Source organism: Vipera ursinii, assembly GCF_947247035.1.
Source record: "Vipera ursinii genome assembly, chromosome: 3".
Lineage (NCBI taxonomy): Eukaryota > Metazoa > Chordata > Lepidosauria > Squamata > Viperidae > Vipera > Vipera ursinii.
Window position 1 is genome coordinate 165,246,336 of NC_139516.1, and position 23,345 is coordinate 165,269,680.

The window sequence follows — 23,345 nt, forward strand, 5'->3', positions numbered from 1 at the left end:
TCCAGCGCCCTCCCCTCTCCCGGGCCGCCACGCCCTTCCTGCGCGCCAATCAGCGTCTAAGACAGGGGTCGGCAACCTCGGCTCTTTTATGACTCGTGGACTTCAACTCCCAGAATTCCTGAGCCAGCATAGCTGGCTCAGGAATTCTGGGAGTTGAAGTCCACGAGTCATAAAAGAGCCGAGGTTGCCTACCCCTGGTCTAAGAGGAAAACTCCAGCTGCCCTGCTTCCTCGAGTGCCGAAGCGCTGCTTGCGGGATGGGGAGAGGGAGGATCCGGGCTCTGGCTGTGAGCGACGTCCGCTTCCCCACGTCTCTGGCCCACCACGGCTCAGATGCCATGGTAAGCGGAGCGGTGCTCGGCAGGGCGGGGACGGCGGGAGGGCAAGCAGCGCCGGCCTCAGGTGCCAGGGGGCCGAACTGTTCTGTGACCCAGTTCTGCGGCAACTTGCAAGAGCGTTACTCCGCCCTGTTCCTTCTCGTCCGGGGAGGTTTTGGGGGGCTCTTTCTCCAAGTTAAAACGGAGCTCCGGCTGCCTTTTCTCAAGACTGGAGGCCTGCTTCCCCGAGGAAGTTAATCCGGGGCAAGTTCCGTTTGTTGGACTCCCGCGATCTCGATTTAAGGCAATTTGGATTATAGACGCCACGTCAGTTTTCGGTTGTGTCCCGCGTAGTAAGTCGGCGCTGTTCGTCTTGCGCTGCTTTCCCAGGTTTCTTTATGTTTCTTGTTTAGCATCCAGATCCAGACTATTCCGCAGCCTACGTTGTAATTGAAACGGACGCTCCCGATGGCTTGAAAGGTTGTGGCTTTACCTTCACTCTGGGAAAAGGCACAGAAGTGGGTAAGTCCTTGTGCTATTCCCAGGGTTGGCTTCCCAAACCACGAGAAGTTATTTTCGATAAATAACACCTTGCTTCCTTTTGGAAAATATCCCCTTCAGGACAGACATTTCTTACACGTTGCTATTTCAGCTTCAAAGGCCAGTTTAATTATTATTAATTTTATTTGTATACCGCCCTTCTCCCGAAGGACTCAGGGCGGTGAACAGGGCAATACATGTTAAAAGACAACACATTATGTCACAATTTAAGAAACTTAAATTGACAGTATGATAATCCCATTTTGGTTTGTCAATAAATATCATAAATCATCTTCTGACTTGTGTACGTGATCAATATTTGTAGATGTGTGCCTTAAAAATGTAATAGTTGAGTTTGACTTGCTCTGCTTGTTGCTTACCTTCTCTCCATTACAACATACCTACAATACTAATATTGCAGTCCTTAAAACAAGCTGCCACCTTTTCCCCCCCACCCCCACATCTGAAGTTTATTGAAATTGAATTGTGTGTGCCTAGAAAAACATTTCTAGACTTCACTATGTCAGTACTGGAATTTCTATTTTTATAGAAAGAGAGACAGATTCTGGGACCAATCTTGTGTGTCTACGTGTGTTACTTTAATATACCCAATAACAAAAGTTTCTTATATAACAATTACAATTAGATTGTTTTTTCTATATTTTAGAGTTTTTTTCCATTGTTCACCATATTCTAAATGAATAGATGTGGTAGTATTTTTATTTGTAGTAACCTCTAGATGGTGATTATTTCTTTCAGTTATCAGTGCAGTCCATGCACTGTCAATTCACATAATTAATAAAGATTTGGATGACATAATCAGTGATTTTCGAGGCTTCTACAGGCAGCTCACTAGTGATGGGCAGCTCCGATGGGTAAGATAACTTACAGTTTTTTAAACAATGCTAAAATATGGGTGAAAGTGTTCTTTAAGAACATAATAAGAGAAAATAATTTGATTTTATATAGTTGCTTTATTCAAAATGCTACATAAAATAGGACTATCAAAGAAAATGGTGCATTAGTATGACCTAAAATAGAAATATTACTTGAATTCTTGTATTTTTGTCACCCAACCTCTTATTTACTCATTTACATTTTTAAGTCATAGAATTTTGTGACTTTCCTCATCTCCAATTTTGGCACTTTTGAACTCCCTTCCTATTTTCCCATCAGCTTCTGAGCATATATGAAAAATGTTAACATCAAGGTCAAAACTGAAAGAAAATCCCATTGATCTGATGAATATCTGAAAGGGATTGGTCTGCATATTGTGATGAAACCCTAAATTTGATCAGTAATCCCTTATTCTTGAGACATTCATACTCCTAAAATCCCAATATGGCACCATTTCTTCCTAAAAGCCTAAAAGAAGGCCTTGATAACATGGTAGGTGTTTGAGGAGAAGAGGAATTACTAGAAACAAATATTTATAAGGATTCTCCTTCCCCATCACCCCATATGTGATAATGCCAATGAATCTTATAGGAGTAAAATTCCCATTATGTGGAAATAGAGCACATATATAGCATCCTATTGGAATATTGATTGGATAACACATAAACAGTGCTGATCACCTTGAACTTTTCAGGAAGGGCTAAACTTTGTAAATTTGCCTTGGGTTAGGGCAGGGGTAGGCAACCTAGGCTCTTTTATGACTCGTGGACTTCAACTCCCAGAATTCCTAAGCCAGTATGGCTAAGCTTGGAAACCTCTCCCTTTCCCCTCAGCATGGCTGGCTCAGGAATTCTGGGAGTTGAAGTCCATGAGTTATAAAAGAGCCAAGGTGGCCTACCCCTGGGTTAGGGGATAAATTAGGAGTTCCTCTGAGTAATCCTCATTGGGCAAACATAGTATTAAATGCTGATATATTTTGGCCAAACCAGAAAGAGAATGGGGGCAAAAGCTCATTTTGAGCATTTTTCCATCATTGAGGAGTCCCTCAATGGAAATAGTGAAGTTGGGCAGTCAACTCTGAACTTTTCCTCTCCTTGCAAACTTTTGTTTAAGAGAATCCTCTTTGAGGCATCTGAAGTTTGGTTTCCCTAACAGACCTGGCCTCAGATCAGTAGCACCATCTTGATACAGGCATAGGCCTGCTAAGATATTGTGCTGTAGTTACTGCTCTGCAGTGGCTGTGATACTTTTTAGGACCTGAGCTTTGCTTTTCCAGGACTCTGCCTTAGACATTCTTGCATCCATGGACTACATCTGTTGAGTTAGCTTTCAGAACCTGGAAGGCTCTGTAGCCATGTCACCTGGGTGAAGATCAAACAAAGGAGCTAAATATACCAGTGCCACTCTCTGAACTGGTTTGAATACCCAGCTCCAGAAGAAACTTGGCTTTTGGAAGACAAAGAATGCACTGAGATCACCCAGACAACAGGCACTGATAAATAATTGTTGATGCAGACTTCCATCTTTTTTTCCCTTCCTTCTGTGAACTTCTGAAGAATTAGAACCAGTTCTTGAGAACCAAAAACATACAGCCTAAAGATACAGTTGGTCATCCAGGCCATTTCCCTTTCTTTCTAGTTCTTTTTCCGACCCAATGTATTTATTACTTATAAACTGGCTTTTCAATCACTCTTTCCCTCCTCCTATTCAATTCCTTATTCTCAAAACAAAGGTGCATATAGGAAGAACATCCTTATCCAAAACTCACTCACTCTAAGACACATCGATTTGTGCAGACACGTTTTGGGCTTGTTCACTTTTGCAAAAAACACACCGTACATCAGGGGTGTCAAACTCAATTTCATTGAAGGCCGCATCAGCATTGCGGTTGCCGTCAGGGGGCCGAGTGGGTATGGCCAGGGTGGGCGTGGCCTACTGGGTGGGTGTGGCTGGAGTGCATATGGCCTACTGGGTGGGCGTGGCCAGCTCTACATCGTTCACATCAAGGGTGCCTATGGGGGCCTGGGCAGGAGTGGGACAGATCTGAGGGTCTCTGGCAGGAGAAGGGTCTCTGGGCCAGGGCCAAGGCAGTGGGGGCCATTCCCTCACTGTTTCCAGGATGGCTTCGTGGGCCGCATGAAACCACTTCGCGGGCCAGATCCGGCCCCCGGGCCTTGTGTTTGACATGTCTGCTGTACATGATGTCCATTGTCAGAAAAATTGAGTCTAGACCAGGCATTCATCAAAAGTCAACACTGACTCAAGGGCAGCAAAACAAAAATTCTGTATAGTTATAGACTACCACTGTAAATAGTATAGTATTTAATTTATTTAAGTCTCACTGAGTGCTTTCTTAATGAATAAACGTTTGCAAGATGTCTCCTAAAGAAGGATGACAGACTTGGAAAGCTATGAGGAATCAAATAGTTTTTAATTCTGTAAGGCAAGATCTTGTGCACCTAATGTGTCCCTAGCAGTTTTAAAATCGAACTTTTTCTTGAAAGTGTCCAGTTCAGCAATCCACAAATGATAGCAAAGATAGAAACCTTACACATACTTGTGCTTGGCTGTCATAATAATTTAATAACATAGGTTTCTTTCTTTCTTTCTTTTTGCTAATAGATTGGTCCTGAGAAAGGAGCTGTACATTTGGCCACAGCTGCCATTTTGAACGCTGTCTGGGACCTCTGGGCCAAACAAGAAGGAAAGGTAAAGATTTAGAACAAGTAAACAAAAATATCACTCTTTATCCCTGAACAAACACTGCTCTCCTCTATCCTCTCCTGCAGTGTCTCTGTTTTTCATAGATAAACATTAAAAAGTATTTTAAGTAGTATTTTGTATGTTGTGGATTTAAATTGTTTATATATTCTGCTTCTCTGTGGTTTTGAACCAATATTTTTGTAAATTGTAAAAATTACATATCGGTCAACTATTACAAATAGTGTAGGAATGTAGTCTTGAGTCATTCAGGTCTTCTCTTCACAGTGCTATTTTTACACTGTCACCACCTTCATAGTAAGTTACAATAATGTGATCATTTTATCTGGAAATAAAACTATATCAAGCTTCAAGGTTTTAGAACTTTTGTATATTGTTTCGCTTCTGTCTTGGGGCTTCAAATCATAGTCGGAAGGCAAGAATGCCTTGGAACATATACTCAACCTGGAATAAAAATCCAACTCTTCTTCCCTTCCAAATTGTCTTTCATTTATCATTTAGTTTTGCTGTAATAAGTTTTTTTAAAAATAAAAATAGATTTAAAAAAAACTGTCTTTCATTTATCAACCTAGTAAAAATGTGATGGCTGGTTGAGTAGATAGAACTCCTATAATTTCCAGAACGTTGTGAAGATCTAGAAGCCTCCTCATAATATCACTGTAGAACATTATCGTATTTTGTAGGGTACTTAATTGATTAGACCAGGGACAAGGAACAGAGCACTCTTAAGAGACTGTCTCTGAATTGCAAATCTGGCATTTGTCTCTATTGACTTGTGGTGGCAGAAATAATAGTTCAACAACTTCTGGCAAGCCACAAGTTGCCCTCTTCCCATATATTGGGTAGGATTTCATCATAGGATAATATGATGAAGTAAAAACGAACAAAATAGAATTCGAAGTAGCAACCCTCAAACACATAAACTAAATGAGTGAATCACACCATACTTACTCATCATCCCAAATTTATAAACATGTGTGCCAAGTCTGTAGAAGTAAAATGTTTGTTCCAGAAATGAAATGGTGTCAGAGGGATAGCTCTTTCAACCTGCCAAATATTTGCAGGCAAGGAAACATGTACAGGAACGTTACAGGATAAACTTAAAGTAAATTTGTACTTTGTAGTTCAAAGGTGGCACCTTGAATGTGTAGTGGACGCTTTATTGGGCACAGTTTACTATGCAAGCCCTAGAGATTGGATCAACAATGTATCCATAGCTGGCTTGTGGATTGGCCTGCTTTATGTCTAATATGGTGAATATCTTCCCTTGCAGTCCAATATTGAAGAAGTATTTGTTGGAGAATTTTGCTCTTTGTTTGTTGACTCTAAAAAGGAACAAATACATTCCAGATTGTGGGCTTAAATGTTCCAGGACTCAAAAAATAATGTGAACCCAGACTTCCTAGATGTAATAATTAATCAGACAGTGCATTAGAATTTTGATTTTATTTTGGTAGTGTTCGCTTGATTTCTTTCAAAGCTGTTTTCTTGCCAGGATTAGTCCCTATTTTGGATAAACCTTTCCATTTCTTTTACATTTGCTTTTGAATCCTAATAGTTTTTTCCTCAAACCCTAATACTCATTGTTGTTTCCTTTGGAGTGTTCAAAGTGAACAAAACAGCATTTTAAACAGATGTGTTAGATGACATCTTGCGATTTTTATAATCTAGTTACATGTCTCAGAAATTCTCCCCATATTCTGTCCCAGATAGTGGCTTACAGTACCCTGGTATTTTGCAAGTAAAAGAAGCCTTTTAATTCCTTCCGTTCTTGCTCCTATAATCCTGACTAGATAAAAGAAAGTAGTAGGAGCAAGTTCCAGTGAAAGATGATGACTGCTTACCCTCAGCTTTACTAGTTGGATAGACAGCCTAGTGATAGAAAGAGCCTTACAAGATCTAGAGACGCTGCTTGGAATCTGCTGAGATATTGCCCATGTAATGTATGGCAGTGCCTGTCCAGTGGTTTGAAAGTTCTGACAGAAATTCAGAGATACTGCTACATAATGTGCCTAAGAGGTTGCTGGGTATTTCCAGATCATGAATAATTGTGGCTAGACTACCTCCACTCACAAAGAGTTAGTACTGGCTTTCCCACATCTAGTTTTTGGGAACACAGCAAGTGCAAAGTCTTTTATTGCTGTGATCATCTTTGAAGTAGTTCATAAATCCCAACATGTGCATTTAACAGTCTGGATCCTTGCAGGGAGGGTACTGTAATCTGCAGAGGGGTGTGGGTGTGTGTGGGTGTGGGTGTGTAATGATTTTTGTGTTCTAAAATGTTATTTCTATGTCTAAGAATTTCAGAATGTTTCTTTCTGTCTCCCCTACCCCCTTTTTTTAAAAGCCTCTCTGGAAACTGCTGGTGGACATGGTAAGAAAAAAAATAAAAGATAAAGCCATTATTAAAAAATAATATATTTCTTTCAGAGCATTGGATGCTGACTTAGCATGTTCAAATATATTGAGAACAGTCAGACTAAGCATCATAACTAACTAAACTGTCAATATTCTAGATTTTTAAAAAATGTTTAAATTTAGATTTGAAGGTAGATAATCTTGTGCACTGGTTTATTTTTGGATTTCTGTTCAAAACTTTTTTTCTGCCTGAAACAATCATCCATGAAATTTTATATTTCTGATTTATTTATTTATTTTCTGATCTTGGAATCTCAAAGTGATTAATTTAATGCTTTTGTGATGCAATTTTGAAAATAATTGTAACTAGATAACCCATGACTTGTTGCGTCGTTGTTTCAGTTGTGTCATCATTTCAGAGATATTTATTTACCTAAACAAATTAACAGAAGGACTTTGGGCAAAGCATGAGAGTAGGAGCGATTTCTGACTTACTGCCAGCTTCCCCATTGACTTTGCTTGTGGGAAGTTACAGGGAGAAAGTCAATGGGCAAGCTGTCAGGGAAGGTACAAGTTGCTCAGGTAAGTCTCCCCAATCTGCATACCTTCCCCTATTCCCTCTGTGCTCATGCCATGTCAGATACCCGTGAACCCTTGCACACTGTCTGCAACCTGCACTCTCCATGACCTGCACAGCCTACATGCACGTCCTCCCTGACCCTCCTTGTACCACTCAGGCAGCCTCACGCACCCTCCGTGTTCTGTACCATGTCAATCGCACATCCCCAACTCTCACCACTTTCTTAGTCATTCACTTACTACCTCCTTCAGCTAGCAACAGCCACTTACCTGCCTACTGGCCTTCAATTTGCAGCTGCCTAATAACTTCCCCATTGATTTGGCTTGTGGAAAGCTGGCAGGGACCATCAGCAGTCATGTCTGAGTTTAAATTTCATGCCAGTTCCCCCATCGACTTCTGGAAAGCTGGCAGAGAACCTTGGAAATGAAGATGACTTGACTCTAACTGACCATGGCAATGTGGCAGCACTCTGTAACTTGTCATGCCATGCATTCCAGCAATGTGAGTTTCCTGAAGGGTTCATGAATAAGATTAACATGGCTGTTCTTTCGTTCTATTATAGACATGACTTTATATATTTAATAAGTATGCTTTTGTATACTAAATACTATAGTCTAGATCAGGGGTCTTCAATCTTGGCCCTTTTATGACTTGAGGACTTCAACTCCCAGAATTCCTCAGCCAGGCACGCTGGCTGAGGAATTCTGGGAGTTGAAGTCCACAAGTCATAAAAGGGCCAAGTTTGAAGACCTCTGGTCTAGATAGTATCTATCTAGAGAGAGAGAGAGAGAGAGATATGTAGAGAGAGAGAGAATTCATTACAATATGATGCATCATTTTACCCAACTGAACATTACAAACAGAGAAACATGAGAGCTTTAGCAGTATATAAATAAGATACTGTAGAGAAAAATGACCATGTTATACAGGAAGAGTAGTTGTATCTGTTCTTCTGGGTTACTTCGTGTGTGACCAAGTCATTATATTTTAAAGGGGATGAGCAAATCACTTCAAATTAAGGAAATACTTACCTATTTAGCCTAATTTTTGCACATGGATTTTGTCTCCTACACACGCATTGTATTTAGTCTTAATACCTTCACTGAACACCAGGAAGCATTGTCAAATATTAGAATCCCCCATGTACAGGTACTCAACACACGGTTTTCTATCACTACAACACCGCCTCTTAAAGGGGGAGCATTTCTCTATTTGCACATAGTGTATCCTGCACCAAATTTCTGCACCCATTTATTTTGCGAGGAAAACTAAATAATGCAGGCTCAAAAAGTCAGTGCCCTCCTAATCACACCGATGTGCCCGGAATTCATTAGCAATGTCCATTTTGCTTTCCGAATTCATGGAGACCTAACCCTAAGTGGGTTTTTCCTTCAGTGGGATTTTCCCATGTATTTTACCAGGAAACGTAGGAAAGGCAGACTCAAAAACCTAGTGCCCTCCTAAGCATACCACAGCGCCCTGAATTCATTGGCGATGTCAATTTTTCTGTCCGAATTCATGGAGACCTAACCCTAACCCTCAGTGGGTTTTTTGCAATGTCTTTTTCCTATGTATTTTACCAGGAAATGTAGATAAGGTAAGATTTAAAAGTCAGTGACCTCCTAAGCATACCCCAGCACCCCGAATTCATTGGCGATGTCCATTTTGCTGTCCCAATTCATCGAGACCTAACCCTAACCCTAAATAGGTTTTTTTCAAATGTGATTCTCCCATGTGTCTTCCCAGGTAATCTAGATAAGGCTACATGGAAAAGTCAGTGCCCTCCTAAGCATACCCCTGCACCTCGAATTTATTGGCCGTGTCCATTTTCATATCCAAATTCATGGAGACCTAATCCTACCCCAAGGGTTTTCTTTTTCCAATTGGATTTTCCCATGTATTTTACGAGGAAACACAGATCAGGCAGACTGAAAATGTCAGCGCCTTCCTCAGCATACCCTAACTCCCTGAATTCTTTGGCAATATCCATTTTGCTCTCCAAATTTTTTGAGCCCTCATCTGTAGTATTTTATAGCTAGGAGACACATGCCTGGAGTCATCCTACATTGGGATTCTTCAGCTATGGATAGAAAGATTTTATTGTATGGGTTTCAGACCCGCTATTGGAAGTTGAAGTCATATAAAATCTTATGACAACTGTATCCCTCTGCTGTAATAGAGTAAGTGAAGTTGGACTGAGTATATCGTTGTGTCATTTCTCTAGTTAATTGTAGCATGGTTTCTCTCTTTTTTCCTTATAGGACCCCATGCAATTGTTATCTTGCATAGATTTCAGATACATTACTAATTCACTAACAGAAGAAGAAGCTTTTTGTAAGTTGCTTTTTAATAGGCTCAAAATTCAATATGTTTTATCTTACTCCGCTGATATTTTTGAACTTTTAAATTGATTAACTAAGTATGCAGTTTTTACTCTATATATTTTATCATATTCTCCTTTGGTCCCCTTAAATATTCCAGTTCAGTTGTACGCGTTGAGAGATGATACTTGCTGTCTTTACACTTTGGGGTCTGTTTGTGTATCAAACAACACCTAAAGTATTCCAATCAATAATGATATTGTAACTCAGCAACCTTTACAGCCCTTGTAGAATGGTTTTCTGTATTATTTATGTATTGCAAGTGAAGGGATGAAGTTCCAAAATAATGCTTTGGTGCAGAATTCCCCAACCTTTCTGAATTGCTGGCCTGGGGAGGAGGGGAGAAAGAGAGGATGGTTCGTAGGAAGGGCAGGAGTGCGTGCATGCATGGGCCTAAGCACCCATTGTGCGATTGATGCCGAGATTACCTGTAACACTCACGTGAGGCCCCAAGCACTCACACAAGTGGGGCTGTGTGTGCACAAGTACGTGCGTACACTAGCCAGCCACTCACACAGTCTGGTTGCAAATAGGACATGGACCAGTTCTGGGCCATGGCCCACGGGTTGGGGGACCCCTGCTTTAGTGGACTTAAAACTGATGACTTTTTGCATGGGAACTCTGTTTCATAGGCTAAGCATTCTTAAGTTGATTGCTATGCCTGCTGTACATGAAATGTCAACCTTCAAATAACTATCAGATGGTAATAGAGAATAATTGTTTTTTGTAACTACTTGCTGCCATCTAGCGGTCATTTGGATATTTGCAACCTGGAAATGATAGCCTTTCTTAGTGCTTCAGGGAATTTCACAGGCTTTTTCTCTGTGCAAGTCTATCCATGTGCAAAAATGATCTGTATAATTTTTTCTCTAATAGGACATATTTAAAAACAAAACATAATTAATTATCTGTTTTGGATCTGATTTACACTTTATCTTTTCATTTCACTAGCGATTCTTCAAAGTGGTTTAGCAGGAAAAAAAGAACGGGGTAAGCAACAAAGTATTTATTTCCTTGTCAAATCAGTAATTAATTAATGGATTATTATGTATGTTATGATGGTCTTAGGATGTTAAAAAATAACATCCACCTGCAGGGAAAGCAATGATACTTTTTTTGCAGCCCTCCTTTTTTTGTGACAATCAAGGGTTTGTTTTATTCAAAATTATTACCATATCACATTCTGGGGAATAAGGGTTTTCCAAGGTATGAAATCTGTTGCAAGAAAATCACATTTAAATGCTTGCCTCATTTTATATATTTGTAGAAGAACAAATGTTAAAATATGGCTACCCAGCTTATACCACATCTTGTGCCTGGCTAGGTTATCCAGACCACTGCCTAAAGCAGGTTTGTTTTTTCCACATTATTCTCATTTCAGTTTTGAGATGCACGAATAACTACCGGTAAATTAGCATTTTGCAGGGGAAGGTTTGAAAGCAAGCTCTATTCTAAATGGTCACATGTACCCTTTGGTATGGATGTGTTTGAAATGGTTTACCTCTGCCCTACTATTGTGCATGGCATGACATCTTTGGAGCAGAATGTCCACCTAAGAAATAGATTACATGAATTAGTTCTGGCAAGGTAAGAAGCAAATAGCCCAAAACCAGGCTAGTCTGTTACCCTGTGGGGCAATCGATCTTCCCACTAAAAGAGAATCCTATAATCCACTGCATTGCATAGGAAAAAAGAAAAAGCAGTAGAATTTGATCCCCGCTACAGGTAGTCCCCAACTTACAACTATAGTTGGGACTGGAATTTCCATAGTTAAGATGTCATGTGACTGCTTTAATCAACAACCGTAATCCCAGCAATCCCAGTTGTGGTTAAGCAATCTTGCTGGTCATTAAGCAGATGTAATCCCAGGTAAGGCGTGCAGGGAGAGATTGGGGAACAGCCTGAGAGGCTCCATTCAGGAGCTGAAAATCCCCTACAGAAATCCAAGCAGCATTTTTAGCCCAATTGAAGAGAGATTTGCATGCAACCTCCACTAGCCCTCCCAGGGTCTCTGAACCTGCCTGAAACACCCTTTGTTCCTTACCTTACTGTGCTGCCTCTCCACCCTCTGTTTGTATTTTGGCTCTTCAAGTATCTGAGCTCCATTTCTTCATCCCACCAGAGGAATTCAGCTTCCATTGGCAGTCATCTCAGCCAGTCCCCAGAGAAAAGAGGGAGTCCTTTTGGCAGGCAGCAGCAATTTGCAAACTTCTCTGCCAACCTCACGTTGATTTTCTGGGGAAGCTTGCAAAAAAGATTGCAAATGGCAGTCATGGGTGCTTGGTTGTAAGTGCAAATACATTACCAAGCACCCAGATTGCAATCATGTGACTGCAGGAGTGGTGGTGCAATGTTTTGTAATGGCCAGAACTACTTTACACTTTCCAAGACCCTCATAATTCTGGATCGTTGTTAAATAAATAGTCATAAGCTGAAGACTAGCTCTATTGGGACTTGCTTTGACACATAGGAATGGCTAAAATTCTTTCAAAGCAGCTTAATTAGCTATTGTAGTAAGGTTAGTTATCAGAAATCTACATTGCAAATCCTGCCTTAGCCACTTTCAGTTCTAGCATCCGCCAAGAGAAGCTTAATTAATCCTGTTTATTTGTCCCATTTTGACTACCTTGTTTATGATAGGCAGAGTTTGTGAAATAAATTACATTCTTTTTACAGTTTTATGTATACATCCTGTTTCTGCTTGCAACAGGGGTGAAGATATTACCCTCCCTACTCTTGGGTTGTAGCTGTTGCTTCCACCCACACCTCTTGTTTTTTTAAACAAGAGCTCTTATCAAGACTTCTCTAATGGTTGTCCTTCAGATGACTTAGTCTTGCTGGTTGGGGTAGGTGCTACTGGAAAGTAGCTGGTTAGAAAAGGCCAAGAGACCAATGAATCTTAAAAGCCAATATTAAAGGAAGCATTAACACACTGTTCACTTATGAAATATTCTTCTGCAGAAACTATACAGCTTTGTTTAAAAAAAACCTAAATATATAATATATATACATATACATACATATACAGTATGTACACACACACACACACACACATACATATATATATAAGTTTATACTTTCTAGAGGTCTGACTAATGTAATTTGCTTGGCAGCTATGCACTGAAGCTCTGAAGGATGGATGGACCAGGTACAGTCGTGTTTTTCTTGTGCATGCTTCTACACACAATAGTAGATGTTGAGAGATATGCTGGGCTAAGTCACTCAGTGACCTCCTTCATGCAGCTGGCTGATCCTGGGTCTTACCATTGTCAGTCCAACACTGTAAACCAGGGGTCTTCAAACTTGGCCCTTTTATGACTCGTGGACTTCAACTCCCAGAATTCCTCAGCCAGCATGCCTGGCTGAGGAATTCTGGGAGTTGAAGTCCACGAGTCATAAAAGGGCCAAGTTTGAAGACCCCTGCTGTAAACGCTACACTATATTGAACAAGCTCACTTTCTGAATTTGATAAGATATACAACAATGCAGGAATACTTTTACAATGAACTGCAGAAACTCTGCTTTTTGAAAATGGTGTATCACAAGCGATACCTCTTTATTCCATTCCCCTTTTTGGCAGCAGATACACTGTTCTCTTCAAATTAGATCAGTGTTTCTTTAAGATGTGTGGACTTTTAATCCCCAGAATTCGCAAGCTAGTGGCTGGGGAATTCTGGAAATTGAAGTCCACACATCTTAAAGTTGCTGAAGTTGAGAAACACTGATCTAATGCACTGCATTGCATAGGCAGGCAGAAAAAACAATAGAACTTGAACCTTGACTTAAAGTTCAGAAACACTGCTGTAGGGTGAAGAAATGTTAGAGAAAAGAAAAAGTAAATACTTCTGTGGTGCTGCCAATAGCCACATAGTCATCAGGAATTATTCACCTGTGGAGAATAATTTTAGTAGGCATATTTTGCATTGTCTGAATAGATTGGGAAATGATTTGCAGAAGTTCAAAATGCCCAAGTTTAAAATAAACTAATCCTGGTGTAATGTCAAATTCCTTGAATTTTAGGAAGCCTCCTCTTATTTGAGCCCAATCTCAATGGAACTTTTCCATCATTTTTTTCTGATAATATTAATAATATGGAATGATATAATATGGAATGATATAATCTCTTTCTACAGTAAAATTGTCAAAGGTTTGTCAATAATTGAGGAATAGTTCATATTTCATTGCAAATGTGTGCCTAGGTTCAAGGTGAAAGTTGGAAAAGATCTCCAGGATGACATTCGGAGATGCAAACTTGTTAGAGAAATGATTGGTGCTGAAAATATACTGGTAAGTATGTACATTTGTATGATGCCAAATAAATTATATTTTAGAATTTGAAAAATAGAGAAAAACTTACTAAACAGATTAGTCAAGTCTTCTTATCAGTGCCCTGAATTCATTGCTTTTTTTGTAAAAGAAAAAGGTGCCGAACTCACACATGTCATACAACCCGCCTTGTCTATCCTACAAGGTTCCATCCAAAAAAGGTGCCGGAACTCCGTTCTGAGCGTTCTATGAGAAAAAAAGCCCTGCCTGAATTATTCCTAAAGCAGGATACAGAAGAATTTGATTTTTATCTCGACATGCTAAATGTTTTTTTGTTTTTTGTTGTTTTTTTTAAAAATGAAATAAAAATAACAGTACCATTTTTCAAAATAAATTTTCAGTAATATTAACCAGCAGATATCATGTCATTTAGGGCATTGACCATCTTAGCAGTAGGCTTGTCTTAAGCCTATGTCACTTTACATCTGTTTTAATATAGTTACAGGAACAATCAACAGCATCATACTGAATTTAGACTGTATTTATTCATAGTTGTTGGATGCCAACCAAAGATGGGAGGTGGAAGAAGCCATAGACTGGGTCACTAAACTAGCTGAGTTCAAACCACTATGGATTGAGGAGCCAACTTCTCCTGATGATATTCTTGGACATGCAAAAATTGCTAAGGTAAGGGACATTGTTTCAATTAATAGAGTTGCTATCGACCAGAAAGCCATGTTGATTTATTGGCTGGACAGCTACATGGGAACTTCAGGATTCTAGTAAAAGTTGTTAACATATGCCTGGTAAGAGATCCTTTCACATACTCAACATATATTCCGTTAAATTTAAATGACTTTCATAATTTTAGATTATAATACATTAAAAGATTGAAATGTATTTTTGTGTATGAGCTGATTAATCAGCACTACTCTTTGAATCATGTATTTTTAATATATTTGTGCCTAATGTCCCAATTATATACAAAAGATACCTATAATCAAACTTCATTAGGGGACTTATATGTGCACCATAGTAGAAATACAGTACTGGATAAGATCTATTGATATGCTGATTTAATGTACATAACTGTACCATTTATTAAGCACATTCTTTATGGTCACATGCTTTCTTATATATAATTCTTAGGTAATCAACTAATTGATTAATTTCAAAGCAAAAAATAGCAGTTGTACTGATGTTTTCAAATTTCTTCTAATTGTATAATATGGACAAACTGCAGAAACTGCATTTTGTTTATTTGTTGTAACTACGTTTGCACATGCTTAAAAACCTATGGTATATCACGAAATATTTTTTTAGGCATTAGCACCATTAGGGATTGGAGTTGCAACAGGAGAACAAGTAAGTTTATTTACTAATGCTTAATTGCATATTTTGAATGTTGCCGAGATAATTTTATGAAACCTCACCATAGTTTTCTTTACCTACATTTCTGTTGAATTCCATTTGGGAAATTTTGTTCTGATAGTTAAAATCAGATGATTTCTACTCCTTGGTGCAGTCATGTATGTGTGCATGTTTTCAATACCATTCAGTTAATTTAAGCTTAAAATGTGGATAAGTTTCTCAGAAATGAGATTACTATCGTATATTTGATCCATATCCATCATTGACTGGCTAGATCTGCCATAAGAAGTCTGACAGATGGGGATGGCTGAAATATTTCCTTGAGAGAAAGAGTTGATCCCCATGATTTCAAAGAATCCCATTCCAGACCCAGCTAATTTGAGTAGCTTTATATCCCATCAGTTCCCACACTAACTTAATTTCAACAACTAGTGTAAGACTAGTACAGGAATAGTGTAAGGTTGCACAATGACAATTGACTACAGTAGGGGGCAGCACTTCACCAACCTTGGCTGATCTCAAATGCTGAGAGGACTCTAGATGGGAAATTTTAGGATTATAGACTAAATTGGGAGTCTAGTTCTTGGCTGGGAAATTTTACGATTATAGACTAGATTAAGAGTTTAGAAAGAATGCAGAAGACAACAGTAGCAAATTACAAATTTTGTAACAAATTTTGTGACCAATAAAACACAGAAGTATTTACATAGTCACTGAAAATAAAGCTCCAGCAGGAGACACTACTTTTGCAATCATGATAGTGCATTTTTTATGACATACTTTTTCATACAAGACCACACAGTGTATGTATGTGATGGCATCAGTATTTAATCTATTTACACAGGAGTAAGCTTGGCTGGACTCCATGTTGCTTCTGAGTAGGTATGTACTCAGAATTGTATTAAATTCATGACTTAAATTTTCCTCCGTCTACCTTCTGGGTACGTCTTGCAATGTAGAATGTAGAAGAAGAGGAAGTAGCAATAAAATTGTCCTTCAGTAAGCTATTTTAGTTTATCTTAGGATTCATATTTAGTAAACATGTTAATTTTCATGTGCTTAAAACAGGGTTAATTATAGCTCAAAATTACTCTTTTTACACCAGCATATCTCCATGCTATTCTATAACTAACTGGTTTTATGGAATAATACACTTTTAGAGAGTGGAAACTATCACTTTCCGTCCCATTTAGATTCCAGATATTGAGGAGATAAGCAGTGGTTGTAGGTTTTTGGAGCATAAAGGGAAAAATATCTAGAATAAAATGCTCTAAATTACTTGGATCTTTCAGACATTTTTATAAGCGTTTTCTAATCATGCAATATTTTGAGTTAGAGAATGTTTGTTTTCACTATCTGCAGTGCCATAACAGAGTGATGTTCAAACAGTTCCTGCAGGCTCAGGCCCTAAGCTACCTCCAGGTGGACAGTTGTAGGCTTGGAAGTGTCAATGAAAACTTGTCTGTATTGCTGATGGCCAAGAAGTTTCAAAGTAAGACTCCTGGAAATGCTGCAATAACACCGAAAAACAGAGAGAACAGAAATGATAAAAATAGTGACACACATAAAGCCTTACTGTCAACGCTGCTAACATCGAATGTTATTGCTTGACAACAGATGAAGGAGTAGCTATTTCATATGTTAAATTTGTGTATTGCTTTAAGGCTTGTGTATTAGTTTAAAATTGGTGGGAGGGGAGAGTAGGAATGCACTTTGAAGGCCATTTGTCTCTCTAAAGAAGATAAGACTTTGGCGGTTCTTCTAACGGAAGGGAAACTGATTCTTTAAATTAATTGGAGAATATGATTAATGGCAAAATTAGAAAGGTGGAGAATTGTGTTTAATTATATTGTGCAAGGGGCGGAGATTTCAGATTCCAGCTTCCTTCGAGCAAGCATTTGCCGGTGTATTAGACTAATAAAGGACTTTTAAGGTAAACAATGCCTCAGAGTCACTTGAAAAGCCCATAGTAGGAAACTTGACACTTACATTTTATAATTCTTTGCAGCTGAGATAGTTATTTTAAGGGTTTGGCTTCACCTAGAAGCCTAGCTTAAAAGCAGGCTCAGAGGTGTGAAATATGTGTCAAAATAAATTACCTGTTTCTATAACAGTAATGAACAGCACCTGTCTTTCCAGATGCTGAGCTCCACCTCCAATCTAGATAGTGTAAGCGCAGATAACAAATGAAAAATTGCATTCCCATTTATGGAGGGCCAGTTGGAAAGGATTATCAAGTCTGGGAAGGAATTTTTGAGGTGGAAAAAATACCAGTAAATTTTACATCTGTTTTCCCCTCCCCCACCCCCAGTTCCAGTATGTCCTCATGCAGGAGGAGTCGGACTTTGTGAGTTGGTCCAGCACTTGATAATATTTGACTACATTTCAGTGTCTGGTAGCCTTGAAAATAGGTAAGAGATTTTGTTTTTATTTTGGAACACTTGAAGCAATACTTGTTTATAGCTATGAAACAAAAATTAATCTCCGATTAGAAGAGATTAATAAGAATAAAACCCTTTCTTTGTATAACTTTGAAAATGTCTTTAAAATGGAAACAGAATTAAATCTCACTAACCTTGACAAGTTCCATTGTTCATCTGACTGGTATCTATGGGTAGTCCTCAACTTACAACCGGTAGTTTAAACAACCATTTGAAATTACAAGTGCTTTATTCTTCTGTATGACTGGTTGCAGCGTTCCATGATCATGTGATCACAATTTGTGAAGAAGGGAAAAATGAGTTTGCACTTACGATCGCAGTGTTCACTTAATGACTGATTTGCTTAACTTCATTTTTGTTACAAAGTCATGCCTCCACAACTGTAACAATGTGCAACCAAAACAGCCTTCAACCGAACATCCATTTCCAGTTATAGTTATAAGCAACCTGTATATTTTTATAGGTGGAATAGAAACCCTTAATAAGTGCAAGATAGTTTGAATCATAAATATGGTATTTCATCTGTTTGTTTTTAGGATGTGCGAATATGTAGACCACTTGCACGAACACTTCAAGTATCCTGTAGTAATCACAAATGCATCTTATGTGCCACCCCAGGTACTGCTTGCGTTCAATATTCAAAATATTTTCAGAGATTTCACCAAGAATTTTTATATGGAAAGCTAAAGGCAACAAAATTCAGACCAAAGATTTCTTAGCATTCCAATTCTGCTATTCCACAATGTTTGATACTATCAATTTTTGTGTCAGGCTTTTTCCTAAAGAGTGTTCCTAAGGGCTTTGTGCATCTATGATATTTGGCCTCCTATAGATTAAAAGGTAAAGGTTCCCCCGCACATGCGTGCTAGTCGTTTCCGACTCTAGGGGCCAGTGCTCATCTCCGTTTCAAAGCCGAAGAGCCAGCACTTGTCCGAGGATGTCTCCGTGGTCATGTGGCTGGCATGACTAGACGCCAAAGGCGCACGGAACGCTGTTACCTTCCCACCGTAGTGGTCCGTATTTTTCTACTTGCATTTTTACGTGCTTTCGAACTGCTAGGTTGGCAGAAGCTAGGACGAGTAACAGGCGCTCACTCTGTTACGCAGCACTCGGGATTCGACCCGCCAAACTGCTGACCTTCTGATCGACAAGCTCATCATCCTAACCCACTGAGCCACCGCGTCCCTCTTCCTATAGATTAGTTACTGAAACATTTTCAAGTACCTTGAAGCAAGTGGGAAGTTGAAGCCCTTCACCTCAGCACCAAATACAGTGGGTGATTTCAGCTACTCACTCACTCTTAGCCTAGCCTAGTGTGGGGCAACGGTTTTACAAGAAAAGAGCATTTCCGTGCTTGTTTTTGAAGCAAAAATACAAATATACAGTGAGAGGGAAAATATTTGATCCCCTGCTGATTGTTTATGTTTGCCCACTGACAAAGAAATAATCAGTCTATAATTTTAATGGTAGGTTTATTTAACACTGAGAGATAGAATAACAACAAAAAAATCCAGAAAAATGCATTTCAAAAAAGTGATAAATTGTTTTGCATTTTAATGAGTGAAATAAGTATTTGATCCCCTATCAGCAAGATTTTATACAGGTAACGAGCTGAGATTAGGAGCACTCCCTTAAAGAGAGTGCTCCTAATCTCAGTTTGTTACCTGTATAAAGGACACCTGTTCAGAGAAGCAATTAATCAGATTCCAAACTCTCCACCATGGCCAGCTCCAAAGAGCTGTCTAAGGATGTCAGGGACAAGATTGTAGACCTACACAAGACTGGAATGGGCTACAAGACTATCACCAAGCAGCTTGGTGAGAAGGTGTCAACAGTTGGTGCGATTATTCGCAAATGAAAGAAACACAAAATAACTGTCAGTCTCCCTTGGTTTGGGGCTCCATGCAAGATCTCACCTTGTTGAGTTTCAATGATCATGAGAACGGTGAGGAATCAGCCCAACTCTACACGGGAGGATCTTGTCAATTATCTCAAGGCAGCTGGGGCCATAGTCACCAAGGAAACAATTGGTAACACACTATGCTGTGAAGGACTGAAATCCTGTAGCACCCACAAAGTCCCTTTGCTCAAGAACATGCCCATCTGAAGTTTGCCAATGAACATCTGAATGATTCTGAGAACTGGGTGAAAGTGTTGTGGTCAGATGAGACCAAAATCGAGCTCTTTGGCATCAACTCAACTTGCTGTGTTTGGAGAAGGAATGCTGCCTAGGACCCCAAGAACACCATCCCCACCATCAAACATGGAGGTGGAAACATGTTTTGGGGGTGTTTTTCTGCTAAGGGAAAAGGACAACTTCACCGCATCAGAAGGATGATGGATGGGGCCGTGTACCATTAAATATTGGGTGAGAACCTTCTTCCCTCAGCCAGGGCATTGAAAATGGGTCATGGATGGGTATTTCAACATGGCAATGACCCAAAACACATGGCCAAGGAAACAAAGGAGTGGCTCAAGAAGCACATTAGTCCTGGAGGTGCCTAGCCAGTCTCCAGACCTTAATCCCATAGAAAATCTGTGGAGAGAGCTGAAGGTTAGAGCTGCCAATGACTTGGAGAGGATCTGCAAGGAGAGGGACAAAATCCCTCCTGAGATGTGTGCAAACCTGGTGGCCATCTACAAGAAATGTCTGACCTCTGTGATTGCCAACAAGTACTAAGTCATGTTTTGCGAAGGGGTCAAATACTTATTTCACTCATTAAAATGCAAATCAATTTATCATTTAAAATTTTTGAAATACATTTTTCTGGATTTTTTGTTGTTATTCTATCGCTGTTAAAATAACCCTACCAATAAAATTATAGACTGATCATTTCTTTGTCAGTGAGCAAATGTACAAAACCAGCAGGGGATCAATTACTTTTCTCTCTCACTGTACTAAATATTCCCTTCTTTATTGCTTACAAGAATTGTTGCCAAATCTTAATCAACAGTGCATTTATTTAGTTCATATTATTAAAATATGTACCAAATTAAACTAACCATCTGGAGCACTTGCTAGTAAGACATCTATTTTTATATAACTATGAAATCTTTCTTTTAGGAGGCTGGATATTCCTCTGAAATGAAAGAAGATTCTGTAAAGAAATACCTTTTTCCACAAGGAGAAGTCTGGCAGAAATCCTTGTCTTCCTAATGCAATTTAAATCAGTTCAAATTCCATTTTTTTCCAAATGAAGATAAAATTCAGCTATTTTTGCATTGATGTTATGTTAAGATGCAAGAGTGCTTTTAGAAAGCTTCTTCTGTTCACACAAAACAAAAATAGATTGTATTGCCAATGAATGTTCTTGATCAGTTTAAAAATAGGAGGCTTTTAATAGCTAAGTTTAAAGAAGTTAGATGATTCATCTGTCTTCAAGCTATTCCATAACTACAGGATTATGTAATGGAAGATTGCACTTTTTTAAAATGTATGTGCCAAGATTAAATGTTCCAAGTAAAATTTAACTGCATGTTGTGATGCAACATTTTCTAAGGTGGCTATTCCTTATAGAAAATAAGAGTTGAAACCCTGACTCTAGGTATTTAAATTCTGGTGAACATTTAACATAGAATAGCAATAGGGCCAGGTTTGGGCACATGACAGTGATGGCAGATTGTAGATATTAAATCATACATCAGGTTTTTGAAGACAACAGTGAAAACAAATCTATTCTGCTAGCCAGAAAATAGTTCTTTTGAGTCTTTAATAGGGTATCAGCAATAGATGGAATTAGCTAGATTTTGAGCTAAGGGCAACACTTATAGCTTGAATTCTTTCACAGAAGAAGCTCTGGTGGAAAGGCATATTCTTAGTGGGATGATCAGTACCAGAGATTGGACTTTTCCCCACAGCTGTTGCTCTTTCTATCTTATCACCCAAATCTGTCTGTTCCAGGCCAGAGTTCTTAATACAGAATATTTCTATGCTCCAGAAGAGTACAGAAGTAGAGCTCTTTGAATCCCATTATTCTTACTTTATAAACTTACTGTATTTGAAGTTGAATCACACTCATTCCTATAAATAAAAAATGCTAGAATCTGGGGCTTTGTAGTATGCCCGATTTCTACATTGCTTTTAAGTACCAAACATAAAAAAACAGCCTGGTAGGTAGCAAGGAAAGGCATTAGGATATTAATGTCAAGACATTACACCTGTTGCGCTGCCGCTTGACTTCTGCAGCTGGATGTCATGTGGCGCATTGTGCCATTGCCGCTGCTCATGGCAGGACGCCACATGGTGCTTCGGGGCGCTTCTGCTGCTCATGGCAGGAGGCAATGTGGTGTTTCTAGTCATTTCCACTGCTCCTGTCGCAAGCAGCAGAAACAGCCCAAAGAGCTACGTGGACTCCTGCTGCAATCAGCAGTGGCCCAAAGCGTTGTGTGGCTTCTTGCCACTAGCAGCAAAAGCAACCCAAAGTACTATGTAGCGTCCTGCCACGAGCAGCAGCAATGGCAGTGTCAGGGTGTGGGAGGCCTGGCTGTGGTGGTCCTAAGGTAAGACACCCTCCAAAAATAAGATCTGGTGCCTCTTTTGAAGGCAAAAAAAATATAAGACCGGTTCTTATTTTCGTGGAAACACAGTAGTTAAAATGAACACAAAATTAGGGGGCTTCTGGTTTGCCCCACGGCCGCCATGGTCACCTGGAAGACGAGCTCAATCTTCCTCGTCCAGTTTCGCATCACTGGGGCACCTGAAAAGGGTCAAGTCGCCCTGTATGGGCGACCAGCAAGGAGGGACCCTCACTGGATTATGGGAGATGGTAGCTCTCTCACTAGAGCTGGCGAAATCCTCCAAATGGCAAACAAAAGACCAGCCATAGAAATATGGCTCGTCACTAGGCTGCAGACAACCGAAGTCACACTTTCCATCAGGCAACTTTAAAGCAGCACAGAAGAGTCTGGGTGAAATCTACCTCTCTTAAATCCTAATTCTCTTTTGTACCTGCATAAGCTGCTTAGATACTTTCCCCTCTGTGGAGAGGGAACGGAGATTTCAGCCTCCCTCTAGAAACAGCGGCAACCTATCCAGGGGAGTTTGAAACGTTGAAAAAATAACTGGATCCTAATCGGAATTCTATTTCCTAAAATTTGTGGATTAAAAGACTCTATTTTTTATTTTTTACTTTCTATTTTTATTGAAGATCTGGGTTTTCCCTTTTAAAATTGAAGCATCAAGTTCCCTTCGTCCTGTGCGCTCCCACAGGGAGGGCCTTCTCAGGGTGCCACCAGTAAAAGACTGCCAGCGGATAACACCCAGGGGGAGGGCCTTCTCTGTGGGTGCGCCTGCCCTTTGGAACCAGCTGATGGAGCTTAAGACTGCCCCCGACCTTCGCTCATTTCGCTGGGACCTGAAGACCTGGCTCTTTGAGCTTTCCGGCCCAGGCTGAGTTTTAATTGGGGTTTTTATATTTCTATTTCAGGGACTGAATTTAATCATTTTAATTGTTTTTTAATTTTTGTATTGATGT

The 23,345-nt window shown here is 39.5% G+C and overlaps 1 protein-coding gene across 1 annotated transcript; it reads left to right on the top strand.

The window, feature by feature from the left end:
- The first annotated feature begins 197 nt into the window (after window positions 1-197).
- On the top strand, window positions 198-23,342 carry ENOSF1 (enolase superfamily member 1). The gene is made up of 16 exons (XM_083359151.1): window positions 198-340; window positions 730-838; window positions 1,616-1,731; window positions 4,376-4,462; window positions 6,822-6,848; window positions 9,674-9,746; window positions 10,745-10,783; window positions 11,061-11,143; window positions 12,907-12,941; window positions 13,993-14,080; window positions 14,612-14,746; window positions 15,383-15,424; window positions 16,793-16,922; window positions 17,742-17,841; window positions 18,408-18,489; window positions 20,936-23,342. The coding sequence occupies exons 1-16, from the start codon at window positions 257-259 to the stop codon at window positions 21,026-21,028; spliced, it is 1,323 nt and encodes a 440-aa protein (XP_083215277.1). The 5' UTR covers window positions 198-256; the 3' UTR covers window positions 21,029-23,342.
- Window positions 23,343-23,345: the final 3 nt, after the last annotated feature.